Source organism: Ruditapes philippinarum, unplaced genomic scaffold (assembly GCF_026571515.1).
Source record: "Ruditapes philippinarum isolate M1 unplaced genomic scaffold, ASM2657151v2 ctg613_1_1_1_1, whole genome shotgun sequence".
Classification (NCBI taxonomy): Eukaryota; Metazoa; Mollusca; class Bivalvia; order Venerida; family Veneridae; genus Ruditapes; species Ruditapes philippinarum.
In genome coordinates, this window is record NW_026856642.1 from 154,972 (window position 1) to 173,690 (window position 18,719).

Genomic DNA, 18,719 nt, shown 5'->3' on the forward strand with positions numbered 1-18,719 from the left:
ACTGAATCTACCCATACCATCAGTGCAGACTCTCAGATTTGCTGGGCACATCTGTGCCATTTGATTATGGTTTTCACTGTTCCCTAGTCAGTCAATTCAATTTTGAAATTTTCCCTAAATACTATGAATAGTTTTGCCAAGATAGACATTTCCATTTAAGAGTTTGAGGTAAGGATTAGCTGACAGTTGCTAGGCAACTATATATGTCCTGACCTTCACCTCTGCTGCTTTTATGTTTGCACAATTCTACAATTATTGTTATATCTTTCGAACCAAACTATTAAAAGATAATTCAGTGGATTTCAAGAATGAGGCATATGAAATAATACAATATTTACAGTCTGGTACAAATGCACCCGCCTGACAAATGGACAGAAGGTCATTTTACAACAGTTCGCGAAGGGCATTCATCTCAAAATCACTGCTTGACCCTGACCGTAACAACTTTATAGAATATGAGTGGTCATTACTATTCTCAAAATGCCTTTTTTCCTTATTGACTTACTTTTCCTTTTCCTTTTTGTCTTTAACTATCATTATAAAGATTCAGGTTAACCTTGATCAACCTAAATATCTCAATTGGACTTATCCATCTTTCTATCTGGACTAAACCATTCATCATTTATAAGGGGAAAAATTCAAGATATATACTGACTTAACAGCAAACAGTGCAGACCATGACCAGACAGCACACAGATGAGCCGGCTAATACTGGTCTGCACTGGCCGCGTAGGTAAATTCACAGTTAATACTGGTCTGTACTGGTCACATAGGTAAAATCACAACTAATACTGGTCTGCACTGATCACATGGGTAAATTTAGAGCTAATACTGGTCTGCACAGGTCACATGGGTAAATTCACAGCTAATACTGGTCTGCACTGGTCGCATGGTTAAATTCAATCACCACCACCAGGGTAAAATGTTAATAGCTTTTAAATTAACACAAGAATGGAAAAGAACTTTTCATTTTCAAATTTAATTGGAATTTTTGTACAGACCAATAACTGCAAATAAAATTCCATTCTACATTTTCTTCTAGATTTTCTTATCATGCATTTGTCACCATTTATCCAAGTACATATATACCACAAAGGGATATCTTGAGTCTTTATATCTGGAACATTTTTTATTATTGAAAGAAAATTGTCCTATCTCAAATAAACAGAGAGACAAAAACAAGATCTTTCTAACAGGGAAGAAAAAATGTTTCTGTTGAATAAAAGGAGTGAAGAGCGCAGTTTGTACTTAGTAATGACTACATTTATCTGTTATGTCTAATGGAAGGAATAATCAATATGGGCAGGGTTTAATGTACAGATTAAATCAGTTAAGAGGTATGTCCTCAGTTAGCCAGCTATAGTACAAATTGCGTAACTTTGTTTTCCAATCATTTATTGGAGGGGAAAACGGTGGCCTTGTGATAAACAAGTCTGCCTCTCATCCAAGGGACCGTAGGTTTGAGCCGTACTTGAGACATGACCACTGTCTCTGCAGATGACATCAGATGTCGAGGTTATAAAACTTTTTTTCTTAGATATGTCCTAAATCTTATGTTTTTATTGGTCAGTGTCCTTTTGTGAAGGTTTCTGACCAATAAAATGCATGTACCCGAGAAACAAATCGAGAAAAACAGAGGGCCTGAGGGCCCCGAGGTCGTCACCTTATATGGGCCCCCCGGAGCGGGCCATTTTAAACCCAGAGTTTTTTTGACAAATTTGGGAAGACACCCATTAGAAGATTTTCATGATGTTAAGTTTTTACTACACAAAAAATGAAAAACAATGACCTCCGCCCCCCAGCCCCCCCCCCCCCTAAATTTTTACTATATCATTTAGGGGAAAAAAAATGACCCTGGGAAAAGGGCCAATTTGACCCCCGGCTTTTATTTGAACAAACTTTGGGAGACACCCATAAAGGGGAAATGTTACTAAATTCTTTGTCTAGCTCTATGGGTTTTTTTAAAAAAAGTTTTTTTAGTTTTTACTATTCATATAGGGGAAAATAATGACCTCTGGGGGGGGGCCAATTTTGACCCAGGCCTTTAATTTGAACAAACTTGGTAGACACTCACTAGAAGATGTTTCATGCCAAATATCTAAGCTCTAGCTCTTTGGGTTTTTTAAAAGAAGATATTTGAAGTTTTTTCTTTTGGTTGCCATGGCAACCAGAGTTCTGCATGGAATTAAATTCTTTGAACAATTTTTAAAGGTGACCACCAAAGGAACATTCCTGTGAAGTTTGGAAGAAATTGGCTTAGTGGTTTATGAGGAGATGTCATTTAAAGTAAAAGTTTACGGACGGACGGACGCCGGACGGACGACGGACGGACGCCGGACAAAAGGGATCACAAAAGCTCACCCTGTCACTTTGTGACAGGTGAGCTAAAAATTCATAACTGTCCGTCTCAGTATATTGTTTCATTAGATACGCAAGCTCCAAGGGAGTAACAATTCGTCTTTTGTTTCAGTTTGTACAAATTTACTTTAGTTTAATTGTGTTGGAAGCTATAAGCTTATTGAAACACTCTTATATCCATTCCCGGAACCAACCAGTACTAAGCTATGAGTGTAAAGTTTCTTGCTCAATGAAAACAATGGTTTTCCCCTGACATTGTAATGATCTCATGCGGCCAGCAATCCTTAGATTTCTTGATACTAGTCTATCAAATGAACCACTCATATTCGTACTTACATAGCATTTTCTGGCAGTCGTTTATCGTCCAGCATCTAGGCATTTTCTTATCGTATTCTAATGTTTGATCACAGTTACTCGGACACTTGTTAACGCATTCTTGTACATCTTTATTGCCTTTAAAGTAGTTCTCCGACATCGTCACTCCCGTTGTTATTTTCTCCCAGTCAATCGTTTCAATATAACATAGGTTCGGATTTTTCTCCAATCTGATGGCACCTCTAGGAATCGACACCAAACTTGACAAACCAAGTTCCACGAGATCGGGCATTTCAAAGGCGACCAATGCATAATCGTTGAACAGTCGATCTCCGCGAATGATGGCGAGGTTCGGAAACAAGTGATTTAGACTTCGTAAATTATCGACTCTGAACAGCACCAGATATTCTGTGATTTCTACAAGGTTTGGAAAGCTGTATTTCTGAAAATCTTCCCACTTGCCAGCTATCAGGAGTATCGTCAGGTTTCCTTCGATCACATTACAGTAGCGTAACTGGTTCAATGAATCTACCGAGTTTCTGACGTCCATGGTACCGCATACTGAAATTATAGAATAAATAATGTTTTAATGTATTTATACACTTGTTACTATAATAGTAACAAAATTGCCTAAATATAATATGGAAAAAATAAAAATCTGCCTTAAATATCAAAAGACTGTGCCCCACTCTTTTTTATAAATTGAACATTATATGTTAATTCAAATGTACATTTATTGAAATTTCTTTGGTCTACCTAAGTTATTCATCCTTCATGTGAAGTACATTTTAGAACTGGACGGAATTATGGCAAATGAATTATTTCTTATTACTTATTACTTGACTTTCACCTGTTCCTTGGAAGAGCTACACTTTAACCAAATTGTTACTGTAACAGTTTGTTTGTACCCCATGATTAGCTAGGGAAAAAAACAGCAAGTTCAGAAGTAACTATTTATTTTCAGAAATCAACAGGCACGAATCAATATCCCCCACAAGTAACAACAGAAATATTGATTATCAACCAGTACCAATAAAAATATTTATAAACCCAAAGTCATTAAAGGAATTAATTTTAAAATTGATTAATATATCTGACTAAAAGAAAACTGGCACTTTCTCACTTATTTTAAACATTTATAGCTGCTATCCCACGCATAAAATAAAATTGAAATTTTAGCAGGATATAAGTGCCAAATATTTAATGAGCTGTTACTTCTGTGAGCAGGATATGTATAAAATTTATAATCATCTAATGTCATATATTCAATCAAAACCGTGATGTCAATTCATTTTTCAAGGATATCTCTTTTTTGTAAATAAAAGATTAAACCACCCTACAAGGAATGGTAAATTAGCTGTTACAGACTTAATATATGCCATAATTCTTACTGTCTTTAGTGCCATGCAGTTTGACAGGGCTGAATACTAATTGGCAACTTCATCTAAGATTTTTCCCGCAAAATTTTAACACAGTCATGGTAATATCTCAGCGATTAATCCACCAAACTGACTTTACTTGATAACTTACCAGTGATCAATCCACCAAACTGATTTTACTGGATAAATAACCAGTGATCAATCCACCAAACTGACTTTACTGGATAACTAGGCAGTTATCAATCCACCAAACTGACTTTACTGGATAACTTTAACCAGTAATCAATCCACCAAACTGATTCTACTGGATAACTAACCAGTAATCAATCCACCAAAATGACTTTACTGGATAACTCACCAGTAATCAATCCACCAAACTGACTTTACTGGATAACTAGGCAGTTATCAATCCACCAAACTGACTTTACTGGATAACTCACCAGTAATCAATCCACCAAACTGACTCTACTGGATAACTAACCAGTAATCAATCCACCAAACTGACTTTACTGGATAACTAACCAGTGATCAATCCACCAAACTGACTTTACTGCATAACAAACCAGTAATCAATCCACTAAAATGACTTTCCTGGATAACTTAACCAGTACTAACCAATTTCTTCCCAATTTTCTTCTCCACTTATCCTAAATAATTTCTGAATCAGCGGTGAGAGGTAAATGGCCGATATATATTATGTTGGAGATCAAATTTGCTTAATTTCTTATACAAACTTGTCCAGCTTCCATTTTTTGGTACTGTCAATATCAATTTTGGGTATAACAAAATGAAAATTTGAACAGAAGTACAGATTCTGGCAATGTTCAGGCTTGTCTGGCTCTAAATAATACTGGGGCTTAATAATTTCAATGCAAGCAGACGGTTACTAGGTTTTAATTACTAAGTTGTGGTTTTATGCCTTTACTTGGTGTCTATACTTGTACAAAAACTGATTTTTCCATAATAACTATAGTAACAAATTATCACTATGGTCCACTTCTTGAATCAAAGGTTGATGGACACAAGACTAACTCTGAGGCTGCAAGAAGCAAATGAATCTACCCATGCACTAAGTGCAGACCAAAATCAGCCGGCACAACAATACTGTCTGATCATGGCCAGCACTCCTCACTTTTCAGTCAGTACTAAAGTTTTTCAAAAAAATTCCCTAAAAACTATCAATGGTTTTGTCCAGATTAATAAGTTTGACTAGTCCATTTACATAGGTAAAAGTTGGAAATTTTAAAGCAGTTTTTTGTATAGTTTACATAGGGAAATAGAAGGCTTTGAGGAGACTGAAAATCCTGAACTTCAGGTATAAAACTTTTATCCATGCATTCAAGATATTAACAGTAGCAAGGGCTTATTAGACCTTCCAACTACAGCAGACATCAAAATATAACACTAATTAATATTCGTTCTCATCCCACGTTATACAAACAGGTTCTAAAATATATTTTTAACCGCAAATAAAACATTACACAACAGATTGTTATCTGTGTACGGCCTTCAAGGTCTCTTAAAATTCATAAACGTAAAAAAATTGTGATTACATCAAAAACAACTTACAGGGCGACTAGACTGTTTTGTCCAAACCTAAATGTCAGATGCGTCACTAGAGAAAGTTCATGGCCGCCTATTATCTTCTATAACTGTATTGATTTATAGGAATTTTATTTTTGTTGTTCATGTTGTTGTAGTTGTTGTTGTTTGTGAAAGACAGTTTGCTGACTCATGAGTTAATTTGAGAATTTTATATTTGAAGTTATATTGTCATGTTTCATGTTTCAAGTTAACAGTATAAGAGTATTTTATTAAGTTCAATTTATTGGTACACATCATTTACTATTTTACGAGGGTCAGCATTTGTGGTTTTTCTATGGAATGTTGTTTACTACATATAAATTGCACAATGCATAATTTGCTTCCTGTCATGATTTATTCACTGGCAATGCCATAATGCTTACTGGTACAGTAATTTCTGAACATTTTTTTCATTATAAAGCCCAATGCCAAAACATAATTATGTTATTTTTCCAATTTCTTTTTAGCAAATAAAATCCCAATTAACAGTCTGTTTTAACTTCTTTTTTTTTTATTATTACTATTTTTTTTTAAAAAAACAGAGTATGTTTTACTCAAAATGGAAACCCCTTTAAACTAACACAAGAAAATATGGACATAGAGAAACTATTCTTTTATACATAACATTAATTATGTGTTTACAAAATTCTATAAAGTTTATGTAACATTCTTATTTTGGACTTTTCCCAATTCCATCATGATGTTGGTGGCATTCCCAAAAATTAGTGAAAAAAAAAGAAAGGCCTGCATAGGCATGATGGCGATTTCAACACCCTTGATAGTCATGATACATACGTCCGAGGGCAGCTGCAGGTGTTCATGCATGTAAAAGGTGCATTAGTGCCATTCTTGCATAAAGATATTTGTCTGATTCCGTACTTTGTTATATTTGTCTGAACTTGTGCTAAATGATTCCATATTTCATCATTTGTTTTTCTTGTACATACATGTACAAAAAACCGTTGGTGCCCTGTGTAATGCATATTAAAAATTTGCAATTTAATATTGCCTATTCACATAATTTTATCTGGTAATGTACATGTATACTGTTTTGTTTTTTCTTCTTTGTAAATGTAATACAATTGTTTGCGCAGTCTTTTTTTTTTTCTAAGAATGATGAACGCGGAACATACACTTTATTAGGTATAAATATAAAATATGAGTAACAAGAACCATTGTACATAGGGATCTCTGATAAAGAATCATGTTATATTTTTTTTCTCTCTAAAATGTGCATGACATAAGCTTTCTTTATTCACCGAAACATTCCTTTCTGAACCACACTATAATGTTTATAGTGACATGTTTATTATCAAACCTTATTACACATTCCTTTACAAAAATATCACTGCTTATCAGAGTGATACCATAAGTAACGTTTTTAATCTACTTTCTTAAATACAATCTTCAATACATAGAATAATATTTATTGTATCATAGTTTGGGGACCTTTCTAGAGTTACATCGTATACACATACATGCACAGTGTGTTAACTTGAGTGCAGGTATTAGCTACTTGCACTTTATTGACTGGCTCATTTTTTTTCTGGGGTTTATTTATTGCAACGACAGAGAAAGGGATTACAAGTGAATCAAAGTGATAGAAAAGTCATATACAGATGCTCGATCATTGGTTAGTTATTTCTGGGGTTTCATATTTTGATAACAGGGAACATGTTTTCATTTTGCCTATGATACAAAAGAGAAAGAATATCAAAAATCAAAATACTCAGCAATCTTATTTATACTTGGGGGCTATGCTTCAACCTACAAATCAAATAGCCTCGTGTTTAAATGCTCTGTCCTTTACTTACATTTACCTTATAAATACAATTAATTTCACAGCTTACAAAAATAAAATAAAATAAAAATTAAAGATATACAAGAAAATAATGTAACCTTCATGACAACAGATTCTACCCACGTGACCAGTGCAGACCAGCAACAGCCTCACTTTTACACACAGTCTTATTGTAGTCTGCACTGTTCCCTAATTAGTGTGTCTAATTGTGGTCCGCAATCAGCACATACATGTATTTTGAGACTTTCCAGATTGAAATGGAACATAAAAAATGAAAAGAGTATACAAGAAATGTCACCTTCATGACAACAGATTCTACCCACTTGACCTGAGTGCAGACCAGCAACAGCCTCACTTTAGTCTGCACTGTTCCATAATCAGTGTGTCTAATTGTGGTCCGCAATTAGCACATACATGTATTTTGAAACTTTCCAGATTGAAAGCTGGACAAGTTCATTTTACAAAGTGGTAAGGGTCCTAAATAAAGCCCAAGATGCAAATAAAGAATAACATTCACTGCATTGTTTCCATTTAACGCCCTGGTGGCATTTTTTTTTAATCAAAATATTTGGATAATTTGACTGCTCTCTCATGAGTTAAAAATCTGTAAGGTTAGATTTTTCTTCTACAGAATGTGGTGGGGCTGGGGGTGCTAATAAGAGGGGGGGCATTAAATGGGAAGAATACAGTATATATATATTTATCACCTTATAATTACGATTGATTTCAAAGCTGTATAATCTACAAGGAATTTAAAATGAAAAACGCCAGACGGAGGTCATTTACGGAGGTCATTTAACTATCAAGGTGAATAGGAAATTATGTGAATGCAAAAAGATATTTTCGAACCATTTATATCAAAGATTACTAGGTGCATACAAACAGTTCAATATAGATATTTGTTTCTTTCCCGCCGCTGGGGCTTTGCAAAAGAACTGGATACTAAATAAACACGACACTTAACAAACAAGTTTCAAGGCTGATAAGTGATAACAAAGTATGTTAGAAAATATATTTTTCATAAGGCTTATAGGAAAAATGTAACTGAAAATTGCAATAACTGCCTCTACATTGCCTCCCATTTTTGTTTCCATTGTATTATTGTATTGTTTGGCAATATTGACCTGAGACATTTAAACATTCACTGACCTTTTGTTGGTAATTGTCGGATTCCAAGGTATATACGGATTTTTAAGTATGGCATAATGATATACATGGTTTATGTATAAACTTGAAGTTTACCAACACAACACTTGCCTAACCTAAGCCTAGGTGATAAGGAGTTATTACTCTTAGTTTCTAGTGAAGGTTGTAGGTTCGAATCTTAATGAAACATTATCTTTTATGCATTCTTTTTGTTTTGTTTTTTAAATTATACTTTGCAAAACTTGACTACTACACAAATTTTTGTGCATGCTAATCACCATGGTGTGACTGTACTATTGAAATTATGAAGTTTTACAATATACTTCTATACATCAAAGTTATTTGTTTTTGGTTTTGTTTTGTTTTTTGTTTTCTTTAAAGAAAAGACATGAGAAATAAAAGCAAAGATTCATCCATTAATGCTGCATATAATTAAAAGGTCAAGGTCATTTATGGATGAAGGTCAGGGTGAGTGTGATCTACTGAAAGGTCTTGTCCCAAAGGTTGTTGTGGCCAAGTATGAAGACAATACACCAAGAACTGAAAAAGTAATGATCCAGGTATAAGTTTGCGGACGGCAACGCCGCCAGGACTATAACAATACCTCTACTTTTTTTTCAAAGAAAAAACAGTCGAGCTAAATATCAAAACTAAATATTTTTATAAAATTTATAAGCGTTGTTTCCATAATGCTACGGTAGATTCTAGAAAGAGTTGTCAGATGGAGTATCTCAAGTTGTATAACATATATGGATATTGTAAATAAACAGAATCGAATGATTATGCTGCTATCTTAAAGGGTATAAATCTATATCTTATGAAATATTTTAATAAAATTTATCAACAGTAAAATTATATTGGTTCCATTATTATATGGTTGATTCCCGAAAAAAGTTGTAACATAGAATGTCTCTGTTATTTAATACACATGAATAATGTACGTAAACAGAATAAAATGTTCCGGAACAAAATATTATTTTGCTATTTTAAGTAGGGTTTTATCCGTTTAGCAATGATTTTGTGCATGCGCCATTCGCTTTTAAGGCAATAAATTACCATATTTATTTCATACAAACATTTTGGATGTATACTTTTTTAAAATTCAAACAATAATTTTTGCATCAGATATATAGCTTTATACACTTTAAGTAAGATTTTTGCTATTCAGTGCATGCAGTATTTCACGCTAAAGAAGAAAACACACAAACATATCAAAATTATTTTCTTTCATAAAGGTATTTTTGCGATTATTCTTTTTTCAAACTTCAAAAAATTATTTCCTTACTATAGGTTTCAGAAAAATAGCTTTAATACACTTGAAAAGTAATCAAAATAAGATTAGAAATAGAGAAATACAACAACAAAAAAGTCTCAACACTAGTGCAGGTTCAGTAATTTAATAACCTACCGGTTTCAGTTCTAACGACCCTTCATCAGCAATAATAGTTACTTGATAGTAAATTAAAATTAATTTGTAGCTCAACAACAACATTTTTTACTGTCATTTATTCAGAACATTTTTTTTAATTTCCGTATAAAAAATTCGCACAAATGAAGAGGATGTGTCTTTCTTTAAATACACCTACCAAACTTTCAAAATAGTATGAAAGTGTAAGAAAATGAAAAATTGTCTTAAATTGCATTTCCTGTTTTACACACAGTCAATGAATGGGAGATGGTCATAAATAAACTGTTTTCTATTTATATACTATATATGACATCTTTTCCCATTTATATAACATTAAATTTATGTGCTTCTTAAAGTACTGTCAAAACTCAAAAATATGTTTTCTGGAATTTTTTCTTTAAAGTGGCAATATGCACATCCATGTAATAAGTGCAGGACAATGAAAGAGAAGATAAGTTTACATTTTGCCGTAAATTACCTTTCAATTTCAGACCATTAGTTCTGTCCAGCCAGCGCATTCTTGTTGGTTGATTAATTGGTCTGCACTGTTCACTATTCATTCACAAACATAATTATTTTCAACTTTTCCCCTTAAAATGATGAATGGTTTTGTCCAAATTGAAAGATGGACAAGTCCATTTAAGATATTTAGAGTGGTATAGGTTAAATTAAAGTTGCATTATGCTCATCCAAGTGTTAATGGTCAGTAAACCGGTAAAAAATAAAAATAACTTGACATTTTGCCGCAATTTTGTTCAATTTCATATTTTACATTAAAGAAAAAACCAATAATTCATGTGCCCAACAAAAATTTCCATAAATAACATTCAGAATGTATCGGTTAATTGCTCTTTTCTTTAAATTGAGAGTCGCAATCTTTTCATAATTTAGGTAGTTTCTATATTGTATCAAAAACAATTTCCACTATCAAATATTGGTCAATCACCATAATATTTAATAATTGCCAATGTTTTGAGATATATTACTAATTCAACTCAATTTGACAGGTGTTTTATAAAATACCTATCATTATTCTAAGAGATCACATGGTTCAGGTATATGATATTTTTTTATGTAAAACATATCTCTGTGCATAACTACCTTTATTCGGAAACTACGTTCATTCAAAATATATCCTAATTTTTTTTGCTCCTACTTTAGGAAATATGGAAATTCGATACTTTAACATAAAGCATTAAAATTTCAAGGTCATTTCCTCTGAAGACTATATGATACGACCGAACCACATTTTTTCATTTATCGTGACTTTTCTAAAACAGATAAAACCCTATACTGGCGAAGGTCACTCTACACTAGCCTTGACTGAATTCATTTTTTTTCATTATCTAAATCAGTATGACAGCGTTAACGAGAGTTAAATATAGCACAAAATTAGTATTAATTACAGTGTACAGTTAACTACGTAATCGATATAAAAAAAACACACACAACAACGGTAAACCAGTCCTTTTTCAATGATTTGTAAAGAATCATTCATGTATAAATACAATTCTTACTTTTCTTATCGAGCAATAATTATTATTATAATTATTATTATTATTATTTATATTATCATTATAATTATTATTTATTCACAGTTTCTGCAAAAAAAATGTCTTATTATTGTCCGAAATTATCATTATTATCATTATTACTTTTATTATTATTTATTCACAGTTTCTGCAAAACTTTTTTCTTATTATCATCCGAAAAATATCTTAAATCAAATATTTTATCTGGGGAACAATATTTCTTTCTTTCTGACTGATTTGGTTGATTTTAAGTTAAACGGATGTTCTGAAGGTCAAATCGGCACTTTTAAGACATTATTACCGAAGAAAGACCCCAGGTGTCTCTTCATGCGCTAATCTATACAGGACAATAATACAGCTCTGACAGTTACCGTCTTTAAACCAGGAAAATGTTGCTGTAGTTAACTCTTTTTTTTTTCAAAAAACATTTTCAGACAAGCAGAATTTAGAATGGGTCAGTCAGAAGGGCTAATTATAAACAAAGTAGTTAGCAAGGAAAAGTTTACTTTATGAACATTTCATAGTCTACAGGAAGGGTTCAAGGTGGGTTAATCATTTACACTCATCCCTAGCACGCACACAATTCAGTTTTCTCACCCACACACAAATCAATTTTCTCACCCACACACAATTAAATTTTCTCACCCACACACAATTAAATTTTCTCACCCACACACAATTAAATTTTCTCATCGGCATAAAACAAACATACAACAACAAAACAATGTTTTCTGTTTGTTTTTTTTTATTCTGATTTTAACACATTTTGGACATACTGTATCATGATGGTCATTTCAAAAACTGGCTTTCCCAGATAACTTACCAATAACAACAAATTTCTAAGCATTGGACCAACTTTTAATCCTTCATGACTTTGTAAGACAACAGTGAGAAGAAAATGAAAATTAAGACTTAATGTCTGAGATCTTCTATCCCGGAGAAATTTTGCGTCATTCCAAGTTTAAACTAGCAACCTGACTCTATATAGATGGCAAACACTTAAACCACAATTCATTTCCGGTTCTAACAATGTTAAGGTTTTACAAATGAACTTCAAAATATTTAACGTCATTACACAAATATTAAAAAGACCTTGACACGAGTCATCCTTGTTTACGAGAAGATGAATTTATAAACAGAATATGAATCGTGTTTCAAATATAGTATGAATGAAACAAAAACAAAATGATACAGATATGGTATCGCTTTCATAAGACATATCTCATTATCATATGAATGATATTGACACTCGTACCTTTAATCTAGTTCATAACTAAAATCTCGTTCAAACGTCAAAAGTGAAAACATAACTTTTTCTTTAAATTTTGTTACAAAATTACCATTCTGAAATTAATACAAAATAGTTTAACTTTTATAAAACCAGTATTTCATTATTTGTTATTGTTATTTTGACCTTGAACTGGTAACAAGAGTGCAAAAATCACGATAATAAATGCAAAATGAACACAAACAGAGATAGCACAAAGAAGCGAACCTTAATTACGTTTCATTAACAAAGCTGACTTCACAAAAAAACAACAAGTAACTTATGCATTTCAACACCTGAATTTATACATAACAAAAATCAATATCTGTGAATAAACAGCCTGCTGCCATGTGAAAGTCGAGCACAGTTAACGAGTACTGTTATAATACAGACAATTATTCTGATTCAGGTATTACCATATATTGACTTTCTATTTTTCTTATTAATGAGCAGATTTCAGTCATGTAAGCAGTAGGAAACACAGCATAGTTACGAGTTTTAAGCAACTTATTTATTTGATATGAACACATCTGCAGATGTTCTTGCAGAATCCAAAATCAGAAACTATTCATTTTTCATGTCATAAATGTTGGGTTATTCTAAAGCCTGAGTCAGCGGTCAATGACTATAGGAGATTGATTTTATCACTGCCTAGAGCTGTAACGGTTAACTGGTTCACCGGTATACTGGGGTACAGAGGAAATATATATTGCACCGCGGTTCACATTCAGTTATTCTGGTTTTATTTAAAAAGTCTTACTTGGCATTCACTTTCCAACGTAAAATCATCTGTGAGTCAGCACTTTAAAGGAACTTATTTTAAGCCAACAGTTTTTAAATTTATTGCAATGGTGTCTTGTAATATATTGCAGTATGCTTTTTGCCATCTTTTTTTGCAGCACTACCACTGCATTCCATAAAGAGCCTAAAACAACCCTAGCCAGGATTATTTTGCAACTTCGCCGTGTTGGATAATATAAGTTTCTAATTTTTACTATTCATTATTGTAAATAACTTCTTTAACCTTTTCATCACTATATTTGTAGGATGAATTAGCCTGACTTTGAATTGGGAACTGTCAATTGCTATTTTAAAGGGTATCAATATGAAAAGGCTAGAATGCAGCCAGCAGTCGAGTTTGGTCAAAATGCACCTCAAAGTCTGGCTGGACTGCTACATTCACATTGTTTGTTTTTCTGGTGTAAACACCGACTTTAACACATCTTTCAAGTTATATATAATCCCCTCAAATTTTCTAAGTAAATCTAATAAAGGGGAATAACTCTAAGAGTAGGCAAGGCAGACTTATGCTCTGGATAAAATTTAGGACAGATGCACTGATGGCGACCATTTCTAATATCATCCTCTTTGCATTTGGCTAGGGGATAAAAAATGCATATCCAATTCTAAAACTAACTGAAATCCCTAAAATATTTTGCGGACTGTTTCAAATTCATGATGTAACATAACCAGGGCAAGTTCTGTACACATGTTAAGTAGGGTCAGGAGTTAGTCAGACTCAAGTACAAGAAAGTGAGAAAATAATCATCTTAAACAATATGCAAAGTGACTGTGCCTTCAGCAAATATGATACCTATCTGATATAAATACAATTGTTTAAACCTAATTACCTGTATCCAGTTTGAACATGAATAGGTTTGTTGCTGCAGGAACGACTTACAGTATATAAAATCCTTACTTGTTTTTGTTTTTTTTGTTTGTAAAATTGTGGGAAATTCTAACATATATTGGTATATTCATATAAAATCCTTGTTAACAATTTGTTTTTTATTTGTTTGTTTGTATAATGGTGGGAAATTCTAACCGAATATCAAATCTTTACAACAAGAGGTAATTAATTATCTTATAAAAGTTCTTTTGATTCTTTGCCAGTACTTACTTACCTGCTTAAACTTTATATATAACTCATAAATCCTTCAAATAATTATAACCCTAGATTCATTAGTGAAAGACAAAATATGAAAAAAACTTGATGAATTGAAATTTGCCCAATTGCCAGCTAAAGATGCCCTCGAGATTCTACTTTGCATATCAAATTTCCACAAATTGACTCTTTAACCAGTTGTCACTCCTTTCAAATATGTCATAGAATAAAGCAAGTGGGAAGTTCTTTAATGCCCCCTGAAGAAGCAATGGTCATATTGCATGTAAAAGAAACAAGAGGGCCATGATGGCCCTAGATCACTCACCTGAATTATCAAACTCATCCAAACAATTACCTAGACAAGCATTCTGACCAAGTCTCATGACAGGTGAGTCAAAAATGTGACCACTACAGTGTTAACAAGGATTATCCATATTTGAGCAGTGCGACCTAGTTTTTTACCCAGGTGACACATATTCAAACTTGACCTAGAAATCATCAAAACAAACTTTCAGACCAATTTCCAGGATACTTGGATCAAAACAGTAGCAACTAGAGTGTTAACAAGATTTTTCTATTTTTAGCTCCGGTGACCTAGTTTCACATGCGATTTCGAACTCATCCAAGCAATTACCTAGACAAGCATCCTGACCAAGTTTGATGATAATTGAGTCGAAAATGTGACCACTAGAATGTTAACAAGGTTTTTCCATATTTGGGCGGTGTGACCTAGTTTTTCATCCAAGATGACCCATGTTCGATCTTGACTTAGAAATCATCAAAACAAACTTTCAGACCAATTAACAGAATATTTGGATCACAACAGTAGCCACTAGAGTGTTAACAAGATTTTTCTATTTTTAGCTCCTGTGACCTAGTTTTTCATCCGAGATGACCCATGTTCGAACTCATCCGAGCTATCACCTAGACAAACATCCTGACCAAGTTTGATGATGATTGGGTCAAAAATGTGACCTCTAGAGTGTTCACAAGGTTTTTCTATTTTTAGCTCTTGTGACCTAGTTTTTCATCCGAGATGACCCATGTTCGAACTCATCCGAGCTTTCAACTAGATAAGCATCCTGACCAAGTTTGATGATGATTGAGGCAAAAATGCGACCGCTAGAGTGTTCACAAGCAATTGTGGACGGACGACGGACGACGGACATTCACCGATCCTAAAAGCTCACCCTGAGCAAGCTCAGGTGAGCTAAAAAGTGATCAGTTAGCAGTTGTTAGCAGTTTTCCCAGAGTTTTTACACAGCTTCAGCTATCTAACATGCATCCTGAATTGAAAGTTTAAATCAAATGTGTGGGTAAATTCCATTTTCAGTTTCAGATTTTCCAATTTTCTGATTTATCGAGCTATATTTTCCCCTTAGGAAACCACAAGTTAGTTAAGTGCTTAAAACAAAGGAAAAACGTACTTTTGATTTCGCAGATGACCTCCGCATCGTGACACTGGCTCATCGACCCGGTCCAGCTCGAGTGATGACTACACTCTAGAATTGAACTTTCCGATCCGGTGCAATTCACATCATTGATCCGTACTTTTCCTGGGCTTTCACTCGGAGTGTTTTCTGCCCGTCCGTCAACATAGCCGAGCTGTCTACATAGAGTACTGGCTTCCTTGTTACCCCAGTTAGCATTGCAGACGCGGCCCCATTCCCCGTTGTGTTTTACCTGTACTTTACCATACCAGCGATCGGAGAGACGAAATTGTACGCCATCTGAAAGTAGGAACAATAGACTGTAAGTATAAACAAGATTGCATTTGAGAAAAATGCTATGCCACCGCATTAATACAACACTAAATAGTAGTGTATAGAACAGATATTTTTTGTTTTTATACAATTGAAGATTGTCATAATGCATAGATCCCTGACCTATCTAATTCTTATCATCAGATTAGTGGTTGAATCTATTGTTAATCCAATAAAAGATCAGAGTAGGAATATATCAATGCACTTGAGTCTGGTGAATTTTGTGGTGAAGGTAATATTTTCACACAGCCTAAATTTCATGACTCTATCAATGGACAACACAGTAAGACACTTTGTTAAAATCTAAATCCAGCTGATATCAGAGTTCACTTTACATCTTAATCTGTGCACATGGTTCAAATTTCATAGCTGTACATCAAAGGACAAGAAAGTAGGTCACATCATCAAAATCTAGATCACCTGATATCAAAGTTCAATTTTACAACTTTAACTGTGCACATGGTCAAAATTTCATTGCTGTACATCGAAGGATAAGAAAGTAGGTCACTTTCCCCTTGGGCAAGGCAAAATTTTGACCCAAGGGCTTAATTCAAAACAATCTTGATACAGGTCCACCAAACAACATTTCAAGTCAAATATCTAAGCTGTAGCTTTCTCCCATTCAGAAAACATTTGTTTTATTTTCTGTTTTTACTATGTGTACATAATGAGAATTACTGCCCCCGGGCAGGGCCAATTTTGACACCAAGGGAAAAATTTGAACAACTTTGGTAGAGAACCTATAGATGTTATTATATAGCAAAGATCAAAGCTCTATGCCTTGTTCCTTCAGACAAATTTTTTTTTTTTTTTCACTATATGTACATAATGAAAATCAATGACCCCCGGGGTGGAACCAATTTTGACCCAAGGGCTATAATTTGAACAATCTTGGTAGAGGTTTAATTCGCAAAGTCTAATGCCATATATTTAACCTCTAGCCTTTGTCAATTCAGAGAAAGTTTTTCAAGTTTTTACTTGATACATATAAGGAAAACAGTCGCCTCTGGGGCAGGGCAATTTTAACACTAGGGGCATAATTAAAACAACTTTAGTAGAGGACCCATGATATTACATACCAAATATAAAATCTCTAGGCCTTGTACCGTCAGACAAGAAGTCTTTTTTTTACAATATGTACATAGTGAAAATCAATGACCCCTGGGGGTGGGGCCAATTTTGACCCCAGGGCTATAATTTGTACAATCTTGCTAGAGGTTTACTACACAATGTTTCATGCAAAATATCTAACCTCTAGCATTTGTCAATTGCTAGAATTTTTTTTTAAGTTTTAACTACAAGTTTTTACTATATACATATAAGGAAAACCAATGACCCCCGGGGCGGGGCCGATTTTGACCCTAGGGCTATCATTTGAACAATCTGGGTAGAAGTCTACCAGACAATGCCTTATGCAAAATATCTAAACTCTAGGCCTTTTGGGTCTTTACAAGAAGGTATTTTAAGTTTTTACTATATGACATATAGTGAAAATCAATGACCCCCGGGGCGGGGCCGATTTTGACCCTAGGGCTATCATTTGAACAATCTTGGTAAGGGTCTACCAGACAATGCCTTATGCAAAATATCAAAGCTCTAGGTCTTTTGGGTCTATACAAGAAGGTATTTTAAGTTTTTACTATATGTACATATAGTGAAAATCAATGACCCCTGGGGCGGGGCCGATTTTGACCCCAGGGCTATAATTTGAACAATCTTGATAGAGGTCTACCAGACAATGCTTTATGCAAAGTATCTAAGCTCTAGGCCTTTTGGGTCTTTACAAGAAGATTTTTAAAATTTATTCTTAAAATTCCTTTTGGTTTAGATTTCTGCATGGAATGAAATTCTTTGAACAACTTTGGAAGCCCTTCACCCAAGGATCAATCCTGCCAAGTTTGGTTGAAATTGGACCAGTGGTTTTTCACAAGAAGATTTTTGAAGTTCACTATATAATCTATATAACACACACACACACACACAAACAAACAAACAAACACACACACACACGCACACACAGGTGAATCGCTATATGCCACCGCATCGCAGATGCTGCGGTGGCATAAAAATAACAGACATTTTTCTCAATTCATATGATACATGGAGTCAGTTGAAGTCCAAGAAACAAAATATAAGATATTTGTGAAATATGGTAAGAAAAACTTCATTTGGGTTAAGCTTGTACCATTTTTTAATATGCATTAATAAGATTTTCAAGGTATGAAATTCTTTTGAATATCACCACCCTTATGCAATAATTAAATTTTCAAGTTATAAGGGA

General features: G+C 33.7%; 1 protein-coding gene across 1 annotated transcript in view; it reads right to left on the reverse strand.

The window, feature by feature from the left end:
* Positions 1 to 2,639: 2,639 nt before the first annotated feature.
* LOC132747201 (neurotrypsin-like) overlaps positions 2,640 to 18,719 on the reverse strand; it is a 31,917-nt gene continuing 15,837 nt past the window's right edge. Inside the window, exons 5-6 of the mRNA XM_060736533.1 lie at positions 16,103 to 16,405; positions 2,640 to 3,234 (exon numbers count right to left, since the gene is read on the reverse strand). Coding sequence (XP_060592516.1) covers positions 2,666 to 3,234; positions 16,103 to 16,405 — 872 coding nt within the window. The 3' untranslated portion in view covers positions 2,640 to 2,665. The remainder of the gene's footprint in view (positions 3,235 to 16,102; positions 16,406 to 18,719) is intronic.